Raw genomic sequence first — 20,313 nt, forward strand, 5'->3', positions numbered from 1 at the left:
TTTGGACCTATGGAGTTGCACTAAAACATTAATTCAACGCACTCAAAACAAAGGTCTACGATTAATTATCAATGCTTATCGCTACGTAAACATCGAAATTAAATGGATATACGAAGTGATCCAAGATTTGGCCTTAACACCTGAAATAAGGTAGCTAAATTATAGTAACGTGGAAGCAATACAGCTACTGGGCAACACACAGGAAATCAGAATATTGTAGCGAACCAAAGAACAGGAACTTGTTTAGAGAATACATGTATTCTTAACATTAGCTTAAGTAGTTTAGTTTTATTTTAATTTGGGAAATATACATACTGTATTAATCCCGTACTCGCCGTTTGTCTATTACTGCAAATACAACAGAATAGTAGTAATAAATTATTTTAAATCTTTATAAATATAGACATATAAAAATGTAATAAAAAAAACTTAATTTGATCTTTTTAGTGTAAAGTCCTATAAAGAAGGAAAGACTAAATAAAAAATATTAATTTTCCGCTTTCATAGCACTTTTCAACAAGACAAGATAACGTTGTATTGCCAACCATACTGTACTTATTCAATAAAATAGTTTCAAACAAATCCACCAGTATTTGTTTTAACATCTAGGACTATGTACGTCCAAGATACAAACTTTTCCAAATTTTATAAAATGTGGTCTATGGAGTAGTCTATACAGTTTCAAATATTTGTCCTACATTTCTAGGGCCTTCGTAATAAGTTCCGTTGGTAGACACTCAAGTGGTTTTTGTTATCAAAAATGCTTATCTGCAAATGTTAACGAGCTGCAATTACGGCCGAAAAAATCGATAATGGTCCTTGATGCTTGGACATTCTCATTCTCTCTCCCTCTCTCTCTCTCTCTCTATATATATATATATATATATATATATATATATATATATATATATATATATATGATAATGGTAATTAATATCAGGAAGTAGTCAAAAGATTTTCGTCATTATTTTAAATAAAACAATCTGTATATTATAAATTATATATTTAATACTGCTAATACAAATTATTAAGTACTTAATAAGAGATAAAAGGCTGTAATAGAGATTCAATATTTCTCAACCTGTGCAAGAAAGATAAAAAGGGGGTTATTTAATATGAAAAAAAAGTAGCTACCTTATTATACGTCAATCCTACATATTAAAAAAATCATAATACTTCCAAAAAATCACCCTGTATAAATTCACAATACATATACATACAATAAATGCAGGGATCTAGGATAATCCTAAACGCGAATGTTTTAGACAATAAGCACGTTAAGGGGGTATTCTAGTCTAGAAATTTGAAAAAATCTTTCTTTAATTCTTCCAAAGCTGAACCCTTTTAAGAATATGTTTTTGAGAGTGTTTTGAAAAATTTAAATTATTTTCGGATATATAGCTGTGTTAGTGGAGCGCCATCTTTCTAAACTACTTTTTCTCTCTTAAGGGCATCTTATTAATTATATAAAAATATTGTTAAAGGGTTTGACTTTGAAAACATGAAAAAAAAAAAGATTTTCTCAAATTTCATCACTATAATACTCCCTTAAGTATTTTCGACACCTAATAAGTCTAAGGCAATATTTTGTCCGTGCTTTGGATTATCAGATCAAAATTACAGCAAAAACATCATGGAGTATTAGGGTAAAATAAATGAGTATAAATCACAATACATACAAAATATAAGACTTAACCTAGAAAATTGCGAGAGATTTTTTTTAGAATATGAGTGAAATTATTTAGTTTTGAGGTAAGTATAAAAGCATGTATAAGCATATTAGAACAATTATTATATCACAGATCTCAAATAAAAATGTCATGTCAAATTGACAGTTAATTCGTGTCACCAATGGATCATTACAAATTATATGAAGTGAAAATTGGGTTTTATAATTTTTTTTTAATCAGTCTTCTAACCTAATCGTCAGACGTTGAGTTGTTTAGAAAGCGAACGATAGAATAAATTGTAATTTAATTTCATTCAATTCGATACCTCTTGTAATTGTAATTCTACCATTTACGAATATAAAAATATAGACGAGGAAAATTAACTACTATGCTATAAAACACTCTCAATCCCTACAAAAATAATTATTTCTTCTTAAAGATGTTCTGGAGATTCGGTAGAGTGTTCGGTTTGGTGATACTAGATTTGGTAAAAATTTTGCTCATTCTACTACGCATTTCCTCTACTCCCTGGTTGACGTTCTGGCTCAAAGTCGAATTCTTTTCTGGCGGAGAAGTTGGTGAACTCTGAACAGAATTAGCGTCACACTCCTTCAGCATGGCCAACACGGTCTCATGATGAATACATAGCGACTGGTTGTCCGATATTATTATATCGAGATATCTAGAAATGTCAAATTAATTCATCTGTTTCAAGAGGTTTTTTGATTTTCTGGCACGGGTATATTTTATCTCAATTCGATAATATATCGTCGTAAAAATGTCAGAAAAGTAAGTATTCCAATATATTTAATTCCAAATTATCGTTTTATAATCTATAATCAAACTTATAGCATGAGTGTATTTTGTTGAAAAAATAATTAATTGTGTAATCAAAATAACGTTCCAATTATGACTTGACACATAAGATAAGGAAAAGATATGGAACAAAAAAATAAGGTGAAAGCCGAAAACCCGATTCGAAACAAAAAAAAAAAAGAAAAATAACACAACCTAAACAAATAATTGAGTACTACACGTGTTTTTTCCTGTGAAAAAGGTTGAAGAAATAAGAAAAATATGTTCAAAGTGCAATATAAATTTATATCTCGAGTGCTGATACAAATATCACATCAAACAGTTAAAAGGTATTGTGCTTTGCTAACTTTGTGAAAACCATGGCAATAATAAACAATAAACTTATAAGAATTAATAACAGACGGACAAAACTGGTAATGGGCAAAGAAAAACAAAAATAACGAGTGAGGAAGAAAAAGAAGAGAGATTTAAACAAAATATATAATTATAAAAAAAATATTCTAAAAAAAGTTTGTTGAAAAGTAATCTTGTACGAAAAAAAGCAAAAATACGAATATATAAAAGTCAAATAAGACCAGTAATAATGTATAGTACATAAACAATAACAATGGCAAAGCTCAAAGAAAAACTAGAACATAAGCAAGTAAAAAAAATCAATGATAGGAAGATATGGAGGAAAGTATAATAATAATACAAGAATAAGAATTAGATGGTGACTGATTCACTTTAAAGGATCTATAAGACTTCCTTAGAAGTGAAGATGGTGCTATGAAGCCAATCATTCATTCATGCTAAATAGAACAAAATAGGTCTTTCTTCATAGGCCATAGCCTGGAGTACACCATTCTATTTGCTATAGTACATTTGAAAATGCATTTTTCTAAATCACTGTAATTCTTCTAAAGTTACTTTTTTTAAATATTTTATGCAAATTAATCCTACAGAACTTCCTTCCTATAGATATCTTTGTATATCAATCATATCAATGAAAAAACTGTAATATATAAGGTGGGGTAAAAGCCCCGCTACCATTTTAATTTGACACTAAGGTGAGGCAAAAGTCCCGATACTAGTTTGATTGTGCGCCATCTTGGTTATGTTCCGCTCTGTTTCTTTTTAACCATTGTGTTGTGTAGATGTCGAAATTTTATTATGTATAAATATACGCCACAAGAACGAGCAGAACTAGCGACAATATTGACTGAAAATAATCGCCATTATTGCCACTCGGCAGAAATTGCGTCAATAGCGGCGGGACTTTTGCCTCACCTCATAATTTATATACATTATAGCGGTATTGGCTATCATCGCTCTTTCTTTAGGCAATACACAAACGACGCCACAAAAACTCGAAATTACAAAAAAGAAAGTAGCTGTAACTTAGATCGCTGTCAAAATATATACCGGTATACCGACAGAACTGAAGGTAGTTGTTCTTCAATGCATAGTTCTTACAACTTACGAGATTAAGTTCGCGGTTTACATCAAGTAATTTTACTGAAAGTCTTTAAAAAAGAATTCATCTGCCTAATAAAAATATCAAAAATAAATATAGCTAAACTCATAAAGTAATGCATAAGGCTTATAAAATCAAGTAACTAAAATTAAGTTAAAAATAAGAATTAAAAAAAATGTACTTACTTCAATCCCGATTTTACAACACCATTTATGCTTCTTTTGATCGCTGGGCTATACACCACATGAGTGTATGCTTCCAACAAAGCCAACGCTAAATCAACCTTTCTAGTTTGATTGGTCATCTGGTACATGTGGTTTGAATAATTTACTAATTGTGGAAGTATTACTGGAATCAAAGTTAAACTGTATTCTTATTATTAAAGAAAATAATTCGTCATACCGTCATTTGCGAATGAACTGCTGCTGCTATTAACTATGTCACCAAGAGTAACAATCAACTGTCTCAAAAGGCTATGATTCTCTTTTATGGCAGTCTCGGAAATAAAGGTTTGGATCTGCATAAAAGCTTTGTCCCTAACTTCTTTAACAGTGCAATTTTTAATTAGACTACCCAAGGCTGGTAGTGCTGCCGTTTTTACCAGACTAAAAATAAATCAATGTTAATTATTAAAAATTAAATGTTTTATATTGAAACTTACGCATCGTTATCGCTAGCTAATGTAACAATTGCTCCAACAACTTTTGATTTCAACAAATCCTCATTACATTTACTTATAATGGTGCAGATTAGACTAGCTGCTGCTGATTTGACTAATGGACTCTGATGCACCACTGCAGCCCAGAGGCAGTCTACCACCAATTCCTAAACAATATATAACGATAAAATATTACCTAACCTAACTTAGTAAAATAGCTTTACCTGCAACTGATTTTCGCAGAGCTTCTTAATTGTTATCTCCAAACAATCTAATGGTGTACCACACAGTGGTAAAATACACAAAAACTTCTTCAATACAGTCGAAATTTCGCTGTAATCTTCAATAAAACTAAGAGCAGCTAAATGTATAGGAATAACACTTAAGCTTGGACAATATTGACTGAAACTGCTTATAACTTGTTCCAAGTTGTCAATATGTCTTTGTAAAATTGGACGGATCTTATACTTGGTAAAGTTTTCACCAAACACTACAAAGATATGCGAAAATAAGGACAAAAAGTGTTCCAAAATAGCTTGCTGAGAGAAATCTATCAGCTGGACATTGTTTACTAAATCCGGCAACCTGCAACAGCAAAAAAAATTCTAAAAATTACACCGTTTTTTCCCTATAAATGAGAAATAAAAACATCAAGCAAGATGACAGTACTGTAATTATTTAATGAAAAAGGTTACAATGTTAGAAAAATACCGTAAACCACGAAATACCACAATCCACCGTAACTTAAACACCAACCGAGTTGAATTACGTCACTATGTTAATATCGACAATTGTTTTTTTTTGGACTTCTTGAAAGAAAACGTGGTTGACGTGGACCAAAGTTTTACCAAGCGGTAGGTTGTTTACCTGAGATAGTTTCTAGCCTCAAGGCCTTAGCATTTAGAAATATTTTTACAAAGCTTCAATGGAAATATGTTTAAAAAATATGTTAAAACAGCGACAATTTAATAGTCATAATTTCTTATCGACATAATCAGAATCAGAATATTACAGAACAGTTTCCAAAATTAGTCATCATGCCTATTATACTTACATAAAGTCTATGATCCAATCGATTTCAGGCCAAACGGATATAGGATAATCGCCGATATATTTGTCAAATTCGTACAATATTGCACCGCAATTATAATCCGGCCGCAATAATTTCACGGGATTAGTTAAAGGAGTGCACAATTTTAGAAAATCGGGCCCTAGAAGAATTGGTAGGTGTTATATATTTAAACTCGAATTCCTTATGTGAATACTTACTTATGTCCATGGTCATATCTTTCTCGATGTTCGACAGAATGTTTTCATTTGAGACAGCGGAGATTAACAAAAAGATGAGTAAATTGTCTATAACGGCAATTACATTATGGATTTTCTCTGTAATTTGATTTTTTGTCTGAGACCCTGGGAATTTAATTAGACCATTCAACATGTGGAGTAATTTCTTCAGTAGGCTCGTGGTCAAGAGATCTTGAAAATTAAAAAATTATAATAACAATACTTACGGCGATGTTCTGGTCTAGAAGTTTAAAAAAACACGATTTTTTTCATTCTCTCAAAGTTACGAGTTTTGGTAGAGGTAGGTCAACTACCTGAAGACGAGTCCTCTCAACAATAAAGAACAATACGGGACGGGCAATTGAAAAGGCTAATTATGTACTACTTTTGAAAATCATGTACGACATGAGCATCATTCATTACGAATAATGGTATTAAATACATTTGTTATCAAAGGCAACTTAACAATGAATTGGCTGTTCTGAACTGTGAGCTGCTTCCGAAGAAAATTGGAGCTTTAGAACATGTTAACTCTTAATAAAAGAAGACAAAGTGTATGGATATGAATTAACAATACGGGTATTAAGTACCGTCATTTGAATTACGTTAACCAAATTTTTGTCAGAAAAAAGACATATCATGTTCTACTTCAATGATTTATTTTCAATTGGATTCTTTTCAAGTGTATCTGGGAGCAGCGATTGCTTTTTATTATTTTTTTTTAAATTTGGACAGGCCAAACAATCAGGGCATTTTTTCAAATAATCGTAATTTTGCGAAGATTAAGGTTCGAGTTGTAGCGATATCTTTAACAATTAAGAATGTTTTATAAAATTGTAATTTATATAGATGGAAACATTACACACCTTTTTTTGCCCCTAGTCAGGTGGCCTGTATCCCCGGATTTTCCATTATTTTTTGTATTGTTGAAACATTAATTGCAAAAAAACACATTGTAAAAAATAGATAGCAAAAATGCTTTAATTTTCTTTTTTCCTTATTCGGAAAAAACACCCTCTAGACCAGAAGACTTAAAAACAAATGCTTATAATGAACATCACTTACCAGTTTGAAGAGCCCATCGAGCCAAAACAGGAAACAGTACTTGCATGCTTAAATGAATGAACGAATTACTAGAGTCGTTCAGCGTGTTCAACGCTATTTCTTCGCATTGTGTATATTTGTCATGGTCGTCGCACATCGAAAATAAGAGGGCCAAAGCTTTTAAGATACGTTCCCGCACAAGGTCTTCTTTGTCGTCCAGCATTTCTTGAAGCATTGACAAAATGAGGGAATTCCTAATAGAGCTCTGGAAACGTTAAATATATATTAGCGTACATAGAGGTAATATAAGAAAATGAATTCTTACTGAAACATATGGTATTAGAACCGTGCATGCCTCCGCTATTAACAATCGTCGTTCCAAATGCTTGTTTGTCAGTTGTAGCCAGCATAATGGCAGAATTTCGTTTTCTACCATCTGTTCTCCTGCATACCGCGCTATTACGGCGATGGCTAAAATATATATATAATCAAAAAAATTAATGATATGAGTTAAAGTTATTTTGAGTTTGCAAACAACATTTTTCTAGTTTGATATGGTTCTGACTGAAAGAATTCCAAAAAAATGCAACAAACGCAACGAATCTAAGCGACGCAATGAGTATTGGAGATTTGGGTATACATTTAAGAGCGTTTTTTTGGGAAACGGTAGAGAATTTCTGTTATTCGAAAATGTCGACCCAATATCGAAGATATCCGAACCTTCCAATTCGGAAGCATACAAATGCTTTAAATGGACATAGATCCTTTGTCACTAAGATCAAGAAAATGTATCTCCACTGTCAACACATTCGCTGAGGTGTTGAAACTTCGAGTATTCTTCACAATATAATTTGCATTGTAAATTAATATGATCTCAGAAATGATGAGGGAAAGACCAAAGTTTCGATCACCTGCTATTGCAAAATCATAGCACCCAGACAGAATAAATTCACAAAAGTTGTACTTGGCTTTCGCTTCTTTAAAACGGTACGCGTTGTGAGCGGAAATGTTCACGCAGAGTTAACCAATCAAAGCATAAAATGGAAACATATTTGAACACAAAATCAGCTACTATACAGTACTTTTCCGTCTGAGCTACTTTAATTACCTGATAGAATTGTCAGTCTCTCACTCTCTGTGGGCTTCTTCTTCAAATTAAAAAGTTGTTGCAGTAGGATGTCCCTGTCAGAATTTTTCGAGTTTACAAAAATGGCTACCATCAACAATGGTATAACTTCTTCGCGTTTATTTAGGATTATATTAGGGATTATCTTGGGTAAGATCTCTGAAATTATTTGAACTAAAGTATCCAGATTAATTTCTTGGTTGAAAATCGTTGCTATGTTTTCATCAACATCGTTAACGTTTACGTAGCATGACGTAAAAACTTCCTTTAAGTAGGGATCCAAACTAGAAATAAGAGTGTAATATTAACAACTAATTAAATTAATCTGAAATGTAATTTAATACAAATTAATAATGTAATCTTGAATATTTATGACTAAATAAAAATAAGATTTTTCAATCAAGACGGATCGATATCGATTATTTGCTGATTTCAAGTGATAAAACTATATTATTAAATTGTTAGAATATTGATTTGGTGAAGAAGTCATAGTCAGAAGGGAAGAGCATCAATCAATGTTGTTTCTATATTTTGACAAGCATAGTTGTACTACATAGAGCCAAGCCAACCCACATAAGGTTCACCAGACGGCAATTGATCCACGAAAAGTTACTGTTTGGATCCTAAATTCGTCAACCGAAAAATGATGATCCGAACTATACAATATGGATGGAGGACATGTGGTTTCAACAAGACGACCATACAGCGTGTCGGAAGTAACGTAAATTGGACAACATCGCGCGATTACACAGGGCTAGACTTCTTTAATGATAAATGGTATAAGGATAAATAAAAGAAAACACAATTGACAATGAATACTAACATCATCGAATAATGTAATCAGCTTCATACCTACTGGAAAAATAGACATGATATTTTGATTGATTTGTTCAACAACTTAACAAACGTAAAACGACTAAACAGATGTCAGGTGTCAATAAACAAACATTTAAAATGCATTTATTTCAATTATTGACCTGCCTTTATCGAAAACCCTACATTATATAGTGATAATAACAGCAAAAAAACCAAAATACAAAAATAAATAACTAAAAAACGAGAAGGAAAACTTAAAACATAGCTAATTACCTCAAACTTCCAAAATCAGCTTCTTTACATTCTTCTTCTGGGATTTCTTTTTCAGGCATGTTTAGAGATGTCCAATCGTTTGGGTTGGAACTATTATTAGACATACAGTCGGAATCATTTTTCTTAAACACGCTGATCGGTGTATCAATCATTTCAAAACGCTCAGGAGTGTTACACACGTCTGACGGCTTCGTGTCCTGGATAGTTCCCGTACTAATTATAGTATTCATGGCTTCAGATAGGTTTTTTTCTTTTTGCAGTTGTTCATTTGCAGATTTTAGCTCCTCCAAATAAGCTTCAGTAGAAGACAGTTTTGATTCTAATTTTTGAATTTCCAGTTCCTAAAAAAGAGAAATATAAATTAAATCAAGAGAATCATTCCGATTATTAATAAATTTAGGATGAAAAATCCTTAAAGTAATAAATATTGACTAAAAACAATATAAAAAATGCATTTATTTTTATTATGAAAGCACTTATATGTATATATACAACAAAAAACACTATTTCACTTATTGGTCACTAAATCAACTTGACTTTGATGGTGTTCGATTTCGTTGAAAAGTGCTTTGGCAAAAATGCTTGCGGATGGATCAATTCTTAAAAAATTTTCCACGAGTTGCTTTGGGTTTTTCCCACCGCCATGAGCAAGGCATTCTCGTCTGTATCTTTCACCATTTTCTCTGCTGAAGGGGTCTTGTTCAAAGTACGTTTTCCATATCAAATAAGCTACTGCCCTGGATACTAGATATGAGTAATATTTCGCTCCATATCCCACCAAGTGACTAAATCTCAATTGCCAAGCGGTATTAGGAACATAGGGTAAACAATAATATTCTTTTTGAGTCGCAGCTAACACATCTGTGGTAGATCCTTTCAATGGATGTTTCCCATGATAAACTTGATCTAACGCAGCATAAAATATTTGCAATTGTGTTTCACTTGACACAAACACATGTTTTGAGGCACAAAGTCTATGCAGCATATCATCTGTCATTGGTTTCTTGGTTTGAAAATGTCGAGCGAACTGTTTAAGTACTCTGATATCAGAAGCAAAGTATTCCATTAAAATTGATGGCACCTCTGCAAAATCTGTACTGCACCTTGTACCTGCAACGCACTCATTGGATGTTACTATATACACAGATAGTAATTAAAATAATACCTGTAACATGCTGATATTGAGTTCTCCCCAACATTGAGTGCATCGCATGACCCATTTCATGAAAAAGATTATCTACCATGTTTGGAGTTAAAAGAGATGGACTAGACCATCGTGGTGTAGGTAAATTTAACATCAGTACTACTATAGGTAACTGGTAAGATCCATCTTTTAACATTTTCCCACCCCTTATAGTAAAATGACAATCTTGATTAGGCTTTCCTGTTCTCTCATACAAGTCGCAATATATGTATCCTAAGATGACAAAATTCAAAATTCTTCACATCAAAAGCTGCAATATTTATTTCATGAAACTTACCCAATAACCCTTCTGTTTCATGAACAACAGATAATTTATACACATCAGAATACCAACATTCACCTGGTTGTACTTCAGAGTTAATTAATTGGATTCCATAAAGTGACTGAAAGAGCATATTAAGTCCATCCATACATCCCCCAAGAGAAAAATATGGCGAATATTCTTTGGAAGAGACCCTGAACCAATCTCTTTTAGCCATTTGTGTAAAATATGGAACATCCCATGATGCTAAATCACCTTGACAATCTTTTTGTTTAATATTGCTCATACATTGAAAATCATTTTGTGCTTTATCCCATATATCAGAATTCAAATTATTCAAAAATATTAGAACACTTTCTGGGGTATCAATAGTAGAACCTTTTAACGCCCTTTCAGAATAGGAGTTAAAGCCACAAATTTTAGCCAGCTGATCCCTAGCCTCTAATAAATGAGTTAATATGTCTTCTTGGTGCGGATCAGGATGGAGAAATATTCTATATGCCATTTCACGAGCTACAGAACTACTAGAATCTGTATATAAACCTGATATAATAACTTTATCATTATCTGACACAAATATATTTCTAATATTAACTGGTAGCATATCTTTAACTACAAATCTAGGTGTTGATGTTCCAGCAACAAATTGCTGTCCTACAATTGAAAAACCATGCTACTCACACAAAAGAACTATTCAAATACTCCTTACCTAAGTTTAAAATAATATCATTTAGTTGTACCACTTTATTTCTTTTATCATCTGGTAAATGAATACCACACTGTTCAAAGTCAAATAAGAAAAGTTCACCCACATGATTATCAACACTGCTTGTCTCAATCACATCTTTGTTACGAACAGCATTTTTCAATACCTTATATAACTCTATATTGGTGTTCAAGTTTTCAACAATCCCACTCACGGTTGCACAAGCAATTTGCGCCGCACAATTAAACTCTTGTTGTGGATGTGATAATCTAATAAACTCCGCTAGGTCAGCTACCTGGCACAGAGTATCTGAGATCTCATCAAAAATTTCAACCATTTTTCGAGAACGCCAACTACTTAATGCTTCGTTTATGAGACTATTGGTTTTCAAAATACACTCATCTTTAATATCGTAAAAACCCCTAGCAGTCGTGAGCTCAGGTACAGAGAAAAGTCCTACATTTTCAGTTTTTACTTGGTATTTTGGTAAAGGCAGCGTATTAAAAGCTTCAGCTAAAGGCGACCAAATAGAGACATTCGCTCTGGATGTACTCCAAAGTCCAAAATGCTTTGCTATTAAATGATTTCGAAACATAATGATAAATATATTTAAAAATTGAGTTTTAAAATAACGTTTGTCAGTTCTACATTTTTATCTATCATTTTGACATAACCTAGCTTTAGTACTTTTATTAAATGACAGAATATTGAATATTGCGCTGTATATAAAGCGGCGCATCCATATACAAGGTTGTATAACTACGAAATTAAAAATAAAGAAACTTACCTGAGCTTTCACTATGTTCGAATAATTAATGTCGCGTGATAACAAAGTGTCTGTCTGCGTACATGTGGTAAACTGATTTTGGCCAGTTTGTTTCATTCCCTCCCTATAGAGATGGAGTAACTCGGGCGGCTTTGCAATATTTAAACCAACATCATCCCAATCATCAAAATCCTGAAAAATACAACTTATTTCTGAAAAGGGATTATACACAACAATGTACTATACCTGATTTTGGTTCTCATCCGCAAATGTAATTGATGTTAGTTTATAGCCTTGTATTAACAAGTACTCATTAATTAAGAAATTTAGTGCCCTCTGCTCATGTGGCTTTATAGAAGCAAAAGAAATGTTTGTTTTCGAGCCTTTTTCAGGAGTACTCGAAGCAGATTCTACAAATTAAGAATAGTAATGCAATTTAATACATTTAAATTTAATTTAAAAGAAAATAGTTACCGCAAACATGTGTAAGATTATTTCTTAGTGCATTTATTGTTTCTTTAGCCTTCCTAAGTTCAAATTCTAATATTGCTACTTTTTCATCACCCCCAGCGCCATCTTCAGAATACCTAGCAAGGTCTAGGCTATCTAATGTTACCTGACTACCAGATCTGGCTACAAATACATCCAAAGTAACAGAACTATATCCACAGTATTGATATGTTGTTATATACTTACACAAGCGGTTTGTAGCTTCTTGTGTGTGAGATTCAAAATTCTTGGGGTTCGAAAAAAAATCTCGTAAAATCCATAAGTCTTTCCCGTTTTCTATACACTCAGTATGGAATTCTAAAGCAGTTAATAGGAGTTTGTCCGCTAACAATTTTTCGGCAATTTCGCAATAAGTAATGTCTTTTTTCACAGATTTCTCCATATTAACAACATACGATGAAGGTAAGAGAAGAGATAGCAATAAATAAAAATACCTTTAAGTACACGGATTATAAACTGAGACCAATAGTTGACCAAATGCCCAGGACGATCAAAATGGAAATGATTCTGGTCTCCCTTTTGTGAAAACAAATAGCCTGTCAAAACATTGTGTTATGACTTTTGACACTTGGAAGATTTATTTGAACTATCTCATGTTTACATCATATATAATATAACTACTATATTTGATACCTACGCAAAATATATGGTACCTAAACGTATTTTTTCACATATGATAGAACAAAATACATCAGGAGTACATAATTAAAGAACATATTTTCATAAATATTTTATTAATATAACAGAAAATACATAATCTATTGACTTAGGCGTTCTCTATACTAAAACTTATAAACTATCTTTTGTACAGTGCATATTTACATAGCTACTCTACAAAAGTGTTTTTACAATGGCTTACATAGAAAATATACAATTAAATTAAAATATAAAAATGTTTTGCTCATTTACTATTCTAAGCTTAGCACCAATAACATGTATGTAAAAAATGTTCTAATTTGCCCAACTATAGATAGCACATTTGAAAAATATTAGTTTGACTTGTTTAAAAAGCTCTATTAAAACAATTATATTTAAAGTAAATTGTAACTAATATTATAAAATCATGAATAAATAAAAAATTATGAATATAAAATTACATTTACAGTAAAAAGTTAAATTTCTTTGACAAATTAAATAAGATGAATATGAGAAACATAACAAACATTTTTACTAACCTTTCGCATTGTATTTATTTAGAAAAATCACATGTGCTATTTGTATATTTTGGGCCACAACACCATAATGTTTTTATTTTTTCTTTATTAGGTTAAATTACAGAGTTGCCAATATCCTAGTAAATCCCATACAACCCATAATAAATGTTTGACCACAGCCCCAAAACAGTGCATATAGAGGATTCATTGGATAACTCGAAGCTCTATACACAAATGCAATCGCTGCACTACTTACAATGCCCGTTACTGCTGGTGTTAAAACACCCATAAATAGTATTGCTATTGGGAAATATTTTCCAAACTTATGTTTTCTCAAAGTTAAAAATGCTATTAATGCCGCAACCTATAAAATAATGCAATTTAATTTAGCAAGAATACATTATATTATCTTCTCTTACAATGTGCACTAGTATTGATGAAAACAAAGCCCAAAGGAAGACATGGTACCACATCTTGGAAAATGTATTTAGAGGGTCCCATTGTAAAGAAAAAAACAATTTTGGGTCCATATTAAAGACGAAAATTAACTTTCTTTTACGTTATTTTTCTTAAATTTTTCCATTGTAAATAATTGCCTAATACTATAACTGTTCAAAAGAAAATAACATCATACTAAAAATTAATATTAGACATAAGTGTTGCGCTAATATTCGGTACAAATAACTTACTTCACATTTTTTATTATTTCAGATATAATTTTATTAATCTACAATATCTAATAAACAAACAGAAAAAATATTACTTTTGACAAACAGTACTGACAATCTTTTTATTTAGGGTATTGTTAAATTATTTTTTAATATAATTTTGTTTAGCAAATATATCAATAATCCGTTTGAAAATTAACGTTTCTTTTAATAACATATAAATAGTATTTGCATTAATGTAAAATATACCTTAAATAATATACATGTTTCCTTGTCAATTTGGTTATCATTGATTGGTAGCACTGAGAAGGCTTGTACGTTTTCAGAGTATATTTTTGTGATAAATTTCTGCCCAATATTTAGGTATTTATGTAAATATATCAGTAGGTGTTATATTAAATATTGTCTGATTGAAAAATTCATTTGAAAACAGCTAATTGTACTGCTAATCTAGTAGATTTATTTATTTATTTTGTTAAATCAATTTGCAAGAGTGAAGAATTATTTGTACATCAATATGAATATTGAAGAGTTACCTCAGGATAGTGATTCCAGTGACGAAGACTATGTACCAGAAGGTAAAAATGAGGTGTTATCTGAAATTGAATCGGATGGAGAATCTGAAGACCCTCTGAGTGATTGTGATGAGGAATCTAAAAGTAGTGGTCTTAAAAGAAGTAAGAAAGGAAAGCGCAACAAAAAGAAAATCAAAATTGAACAGAAATATGGTAAGATTTTTGAATATACAATTATAAATATTATAATGTTGATATATGTTTTAACTTAAATTGGTAGATTCTGTAGAAAAACAAACAGAAAAGGAACCTTGCAATGAGGAGGACAAAAAGAAAAAAGCTGATGATCTTTGGGCTGATTTCATGAAAGATACTGGATTTCAGTCAAAAATTAATAAGTCCACATCCGTGCCGCAAGCTAAAACACAAAATGTTGTAAAACCACAACCACAAAAGCAAGAACACTCTCAGCCAGCTAAAGTAAAGATTACACAAATATTTGAATTTGCTGGTGAGGAAGTAAAAATTGAAAAAGAGGTGTGTAATTGCAGGGTTTTAAAAATTTTTAACAACTCTTTTTTAATTACTCTTTTTAAGGTGGATCAAAGTTCTGTTGAGGCTAGATTATTATCAAACAAGTCATCTAAATCAAGCAATGCCAAAAACAGTAGTGGTTTAAGTGGAATAAGCAATGTTCTTAGTCAGTTAGGAAAAAAACAAAAAATTAGTACATTAGAAAAATCTAAATTAGATTGGGACAAATTTAAACAAGAAGAAAATATTGAAGAAGAACTTCAGACATATAATAAAGGAAAAGATGGGTATTTATATTATTTCTTCTTCACTGACATATTTATTAACTTTTTTTTTACTTTAGGTATTTAGACAGACAAGACTTTTTACAAAGAGCGGACTTGCGAAGATTTGAAATCGAAAAAGATATAAGAAATACTGAAAGGGCAAAAAGGTTTAACACTACATTATAAGACTTCTATGGACTAAATAACAGTATTTATTTTTATGTATTTAATAGCAACATTCCTAATTATTATCTATAATTTCATTATTCTTACATAACACCATTTTAGTTCTATGTCTGAAAACTCGAATAAATAACAAGTCATTATTATGATTCATTTGTTTATAAGTTCTATAAATAAGTGAACATAGTTCTCAAGTGATGTTTCTTGATATAAGATTTTCATAACTTATTAAATAGAGCAATTATATTGTGATGCCATTTTTTTTGTTGTATCATGACTTTGTGAGCAACATGCTATTGTAAAGCTGCTTTTCCAGAAAAAATGTATTATTAAAGTGTATAAATGAAAAATAAAGGTAGAAAGTGGTGGTTATCGGTCTCTAATTATTTTCTAGCTTAATATTTTTAATAAGATGAAATACATCATTAGTAGTTTGAGTATTATGAAGTTATTGTGTAAAATTGTTGGTAGTTTCTTTTAAACATGGTTGTGAATTACTTGAGGATTGCCAATAGGTAGATCATCATTCTTGGATTTCTATCCTCGACAAGATCATAATTTGTTGAGTTTTTCCTACCGTATACGTACAATTTTACTTATCCTTCCAATACATAATTTGTATTCTAGGATATACCCTGGATGGAGCTATTCAGTAATATATCTTTTGCCAGGGCTTAATATATGAAAGCTGCAAGAGTTTAAAAGGACCTCATTATACTTGCATGAATTAAAAAACACTATTTTTATTCATGTAATAATGGAAATTAAACAATATTCCAATTGTTGTAAATTAGTGTACATAATGTATATATATCAAATATATTAATTATGCCGGTAATGATTTTGTTGACAAAATTCTGTTATAAAGCTGCTTTTCCATGTAATCTTGTGGCATTTAAATTTAGAATAAAAATACAAAACGGTGATAATTAGTGTATAATTGGCTTTCTGTTTTTGACAATAAGAAATATTACCTTGAAATTTTTTGTATTATAAGGTAATTATGTAAAGTTGTTAGTAATTTCCTTTAAAATGTGGTACATCGCTTTAGGATTGTCACTAGGTACCTGCAATAATTATGTAACATAAATATTGGTGAATTTGAGAATTTCAAAACCCATACCATATGCCCCGATCTGAAAACCCAAAAGAACGATAAATTTCCGGCATCTCTTTGGATTCCTTCGTAAATTTCATCTTCCACTAGACCATAACTGATTGAATTTTTCCAACTTTCTGCGTCTTTAAAGTTTAACTTATCCATCCAGTTAATCGTACCTAGTAAGCAGTTAATATAATAATTACAGTCACTGAACAACTTGATATTTGCTTACCTGGGGTTGGTACTATTAAATCCAGTTGGCCGTTGTAGATACCAACTTTGATATCGGTTTCGTTTAAAAGTTGCTCAAGTACATCGGTCACAGGTTTCATGAAATCTTCCTGTAAAGAGTAGAACACTAGGCTGCTGTATATTCCCCAATCTCCGCTTATGTTTAACGCTTCCTTGACTGGGCCATTCATCAATTCTGTTATAGATGGTCCAGGATCAGTTACTAGAAACGTTAATACGAATGTTAAACAAAGTAAAATAGCGCAAAATTCGATTACCTTTAACATTAACAGGACGTTTAACTGCATAAGCTTCAACTTTTGTCAAAACGTTATAGAAATCGACACCTAAAGTAAAAGATTCTATGAGGGTTTGATAAATTTGATAAGAATTGGTAGCTTCTCCCCAGTCTTCAAGTTCAATAGCGTTTTTAACATTCTGAGAATAATCAGTTAGATAGTTATAACCTTGTGTGTCTACAAAACCCTATAGGGAAATACAAAAATATTAATTATTGCATTGGGCACCAGAATAGTGCTTCTCACCAAATTGTACAAATATGGGGCCCAAGACAATACGGAATCTAAAGGAGAAATCCAAGAGTCCCCAAGCCCTACACCTTTAAAATTACTTCTTATGCCAGCAGCTTTAATTTCCTATATTTAATCCATAATTCATTAAATTGACATAATATAAATAAAACACTAACCAACCTGACTTAATTTTAGAGCTATCTCTACGGTCATCTTACCACCGTAGGACTCACAAAATATATACAAAGGCACGTCTTCGAATTTTGGAAGTCTGTTATAAAAACCTTTCAGGAATTCAACGAAATCCTCAGCAACCTGTTCGTTCGTTGTTGCATACTCGTAGGTATCCGTATAACTGAATCCTGTACCTACAGGATTATCCACGAAGAGAATGTTGGCATAATTGACCCAGCTAGTATTTCTGACCTCAAGATTCTGATCCCACGGACCAATCTCAATGAAGTTGCCATATCTAAGTTGACCACGTTTACATATTGGGTATTAATTTATAATAGTTATGTTTACCCAGTGGAGGAACCGCCCGGACCTCCTTGCAACCATATTATCAAAGGCCTCTCCAAATAATTCGCAGTAGCAGTTGTGTAGTGCAGCCACCAGAACAAGTAAGATCCGTTACGTATTTCCTCGAAACCCCAATCTTGATCTGTAGGACCAAACCCAGTCTTGCCTGTTGGTATATAAACCTTCTTACTACAACCACTTTATAAATTTTGATTAATTTACCTGAGGCTCCACACAAGCAACAAACAAGAATGATTAGTAACATCATTTTGAACTGTTTTCGCTGAATAAAAGTAATTAAAACTAATTATTTCTTTTAAGGAGTCAATATTTTCTTATCTGACGTTGAATTAAAACAAGTATAAATTATTGTCATTTGTTAATTCCCGTATTAAGACTTAGATAATAGGATAATAATTTGGGAAGTTTGAGGTATTATAATTTATTGCAATTAAATATAGGTTGTAATCTATACATTTAAGAATATTATTTTTTAATGAATTGGGAATATATATTCGTTATTATATCCGCTTACAAGTTAAAAAATAAAAATGTAAGACGACTAGGAACTTTATAGCGTTGAGGGTTGACGTCATTCCGTGAATAAGAACAAGCAGTTCAGTATTCCGCGAACATCAGACTTTCTACAGAAGTACACAGGTACAAGTATGAATAATTGGGCATAACAAAAGGTTGGTTAACGGAGGTACCAATGCCTTTATCTGATTACCTGGTACCAAAACCTTTTGTAGTGTCGGGCGATGAAAAGGATTGTTTTGAGTAAAACGTCGTGGGCAGATTCCTCTTAACACAGCGTATCGACAACAAAACGACATTTACTGAAATAAGTCTTTTCTTTTTAGATATGAAGATGGTGTATTATTCTGAGTTGAAAATTAATCAGACTGTGATTGTGGAACTGAGCGAAGAACTTGGTCAGAGACGTATATTTTGGTCGAAGCTTTAGATACAGGATAGTGTTTGTAAAATGAATCTCGTTATTAATGGAATAAAAACACATTCGAATGCTAGCGAGACATAATACTGGCTAACAGTGCATTAGCTAATATATTATCCAGTTAGATTTATTAGGATATTAGTATATTCAATAAAACAGCACGTTATGGATGCCAAATGCATGAGATAAAATGTTTTGTAAACCAAAAGTCCATTTTATGAGTTAACATTGCAATTTGCTGACATCATACGTTTTAATGACGTGCATTAGCTGCTTTATTGGTTAGACTATGAATATAAAGATTCTTAAAGACTTATTTTACAGAGGAAATTAATTAATTTTTTTCATCACTGAATTAATATATGAATTCTTTCAACGCCCATACTATTTGGTAGATTTAGCTTCATTTGATTTTTGGCTTTCAGATTTTTGGCAGAAATATTTTGTTCTGGAATAAATAGGTAGAAACTCCAATTGATGGCAGATTTAAAAATATTTTTGGATGAAAATTATGCTGTTGAAACAACTTTCAACAGTTTTCTTTGACACACACTTTTCAACAACTTTCTTGGAGTGAATCACTCTACAGTCGATTTTAATTTTATTCGTTCAGGTTTATACCTATTTAAAAAATTCAAGTTATATTTTATTGTTACATTTTATTCAACCATTTCAGCACATACATAATCTTTCTTAATTTATTATTTGTCTTCTTACAGATACCAATTTAAAATATTTGTGAGTTTTCCCTGGATATCTTTCAACACACAATTTCTTTCTTTTCAATCTCATATCTTTATGGTATTTTATCTTTTTTTCTAACTTATAATGAAATTTCAATGCCTTTCTAATGATTTTGGTTTATGTTACTTTATTAAATGCATTAAATGGAATGGCACTAGTCGTTACCCTTATAATTGAAGGTACTGGCGCAGTCACCAATATTTTTTAATACTATATATTGTATTTATATATCCAAAAAGTTTATATTTTGGACTTCAAGTTATATTAAAAATAATAAATTGCATAAAAATTGAATCAAGTCAGTTAACA

General features: G+C 31.4%; 4 protein-coding genes across 4 annotated transcripts; 1 reads left to right on the forward strand and 3 right to left on the reverse strand.

Moving 5' to 3' along the window:
• Window positions 1-986: 986 nt before the first annotated feature.
• LOC143199076 (RAB11-binding protein RELCH homolog) lies at window positions 987-13,177 on the reverse strand. Its single transcript, XM_076408819.1, has 15 exons — window positions 12,781-13,177; window positions 12,559-12,717; window positions 12,331-12,494; window positions 12,106-12,276; window positions 9,147-9,487; window positions 8,040-8,341; window positions 7,257-7,402; window positions 6,953-7,196; window positions 5,870-6,079; window positions 5,655-5,811; window positions 4,825-5,185; window positions 4,604-4,767; window positions 4,345-4,547; window positions 4,128-4,290; window positions 987-2,352 (listed from the first exon to the last, which is right to left on the reverse strand). Exons 1-15 carry the CDS (start codon window positions 12,974-12,976, stop codon window positions 2,094-2,096), a joined length of 3,240 nt encoding a protein of 1,079 aa, XP_076264934.1. The 5' UTR covers window positions 12,977-13,177; the 3' UTR covers window positions 987-2,093.
• On the reverse strand, window positions 9,592-12,014 carry LOC143199077 (mitochondrial intermediate peptidase). The gene is made up of 4 exons (XM_076408820.1): window positions 11,322-12,014; window positions 10,628-11,266; window positions 10,312-10,563; window positions 9,592-10,256 (listed from the first exon to the last, which is right to left on the reverse strand). Exons 1-4 carry the CDS (start codon window positions 11,911-11,913, stop codon window positions 9,655-9,657), a joined length of 2,085 nt encoding a protein of 694 aa, XP_076264935.1. The 5' UTR covers window positions 11,914-12,014; the 3' UTR covers window positions 9,592-9,654.
• A 1,490-nt stretch (window positions 13,178-14,667) lies between the features above and the next one.
• Yeti (yeti) lies at window positions 14,668-16,060 on the forward strand. Its single transcript, XM_076408848.1, has 5 exons — window positions 14,668-14,779; window positions 14,909-15,144; window positions 15,212-15,468; window positions 15,529-15,752; window positions 15,809-16,060. Exons 2-5 carry the CDS (start codon window positions 14,934-14,936, stop codon window positions 15,915-15,917), a joined length of 801 nt encoding a protein of 266 aa, XP_076264963.1. The 5' UTR covers window positions 14,668-14,779; window positions 14,909-14,933; the 3' UTR covers window positions 15,918-16,060.
• Window positions 16,061-16,839: 779 nt separating this feature from the next.
• Window positions 16,840-18,663, reverse strand: LOC143199091 (retinoid-inducible serine carboxypeptidase-like). The gene is made up of 8 exons (XM_076408839.1): window positions 18,525-18,663; window positions 18,306-18,468; window positions 17,961-18,252; window positions 17,793-17,903; window positions 17,526-17,733; window positions 17,249-17,470; window positions 17,038-17,192; window positions 16,840-16,981 (listed from the first exon to the last, which is right to left on the reverse strand). The coding sequence occupies exons 1-8, from the start codon at window positions 18,568-18,570 to the stop codon at window positions 16,916-16,918; spliced, it is 1,263 nt and encodes a 420-aa protein (XP_076264954.1). The 5' UTR covers window positions 18,571-18,663; the 3' UTR covers window positions 16,840-16,915.
• Between the last annotated feature and the right edge of the window lie 1,650 nt (window positions 18,664-20,313).

The sequence above is a fragment of the Rhynchophorus ferrugineus genome, unplaced genomic scaffold, assembly GCF_030347505.1.
Source record: "Rhynchophorus ferrugineus isolate W39M unplaced genomic scaffold, kcgeb_rfMv2 rfM6, whole genome shotgun sequence".
NCBI classification, from domain to species: Eukaryota; Metazoa; Arthropoda; class Insecta; order Coleoptera; family Curculionidae; genus Rhynchophorus; species Rhynchophorus ferrugineus.

Coding starts and splice junctions, on each gene's coding strand:
- LOC143199077 (XM_076408820.1), bottom strand. CDS start 11,913: ATGTTTCGAAATCATTTAATAGCAAAGCATTTTGGACTTTGGAGTACA. Junction 11,267..11,321: donor TGATATTATTTTAAACTTAG/GTAAGGAGTATT, acceptor TTTCAATTGTAG/GACAGCAATTTGTTGCTGGA. Junction 10,257..10,311: donor TCAATATCAGCATGTTACAG/GTATTATTTTAA, acceptor AGTGCGTTGCAG/GTACAAGGTGCAGTACAGAT.
- LOC143199076 (XM_076408819.1), bottom strand. CDS start 12,976: ATGGAGAAATCTGTGAAAAAAGACATTACTTATTGCGAAATTGCCGAA. Junction 8,342..9,146: donor GCTGATTTTGGAAGTTTGAG/GTAATTAGCTAT, acceptor TCTTATTTCTAG/TTTGGATCCCTACTTAAAGG. Junction 5,812..5,869: donor AGATATGACCATGGACATAA/GTAAGTATTCAC, acceptor CAATTCTTCTAG/GGCCCGATTTTCTAAAATTG.
- Yeti (XM_076408848.1), top strand. CDS start 14,934: ATGAATATTGAAGAGTTACCTCAGGATAGTGATTCCAGTGACGAAGAC. Junction 15,145..15,211: donor CAAAATTGAACAGAAATATG/GTAAGATTTTTG, acceptor TTAAATTGGTAG/ATTCTGTAGAAAAACAAACA. Junction 15,753..15,808: donor TATAATAAAGGAAAAGATGG/GTATTTATATTA, acceptor TTTTTACTTTAG/GTATTTAGACAGACAAGACT.
- LOC143199091 (XM_076408839.1), bottom strand. CDS start 18,570: ATGATGTTACTAATCATTCTTGTTTGTTGCTTGTGTGGAGCCTCAG. Junction 18,253..18,305: donor CCGGGCGGTTCCTCCACTGG/GTAAACATAACT, acceptor TGGTCAACTTAG/ATATGGCAACTTCATTGAGA. Junction 17,471..17,525: donor ACGTCCTGTTAATGTTAAAG/GTAATCGAATTT, acceptor TAACGTTTCTAG/TAACTGATCCTGGACCATCT.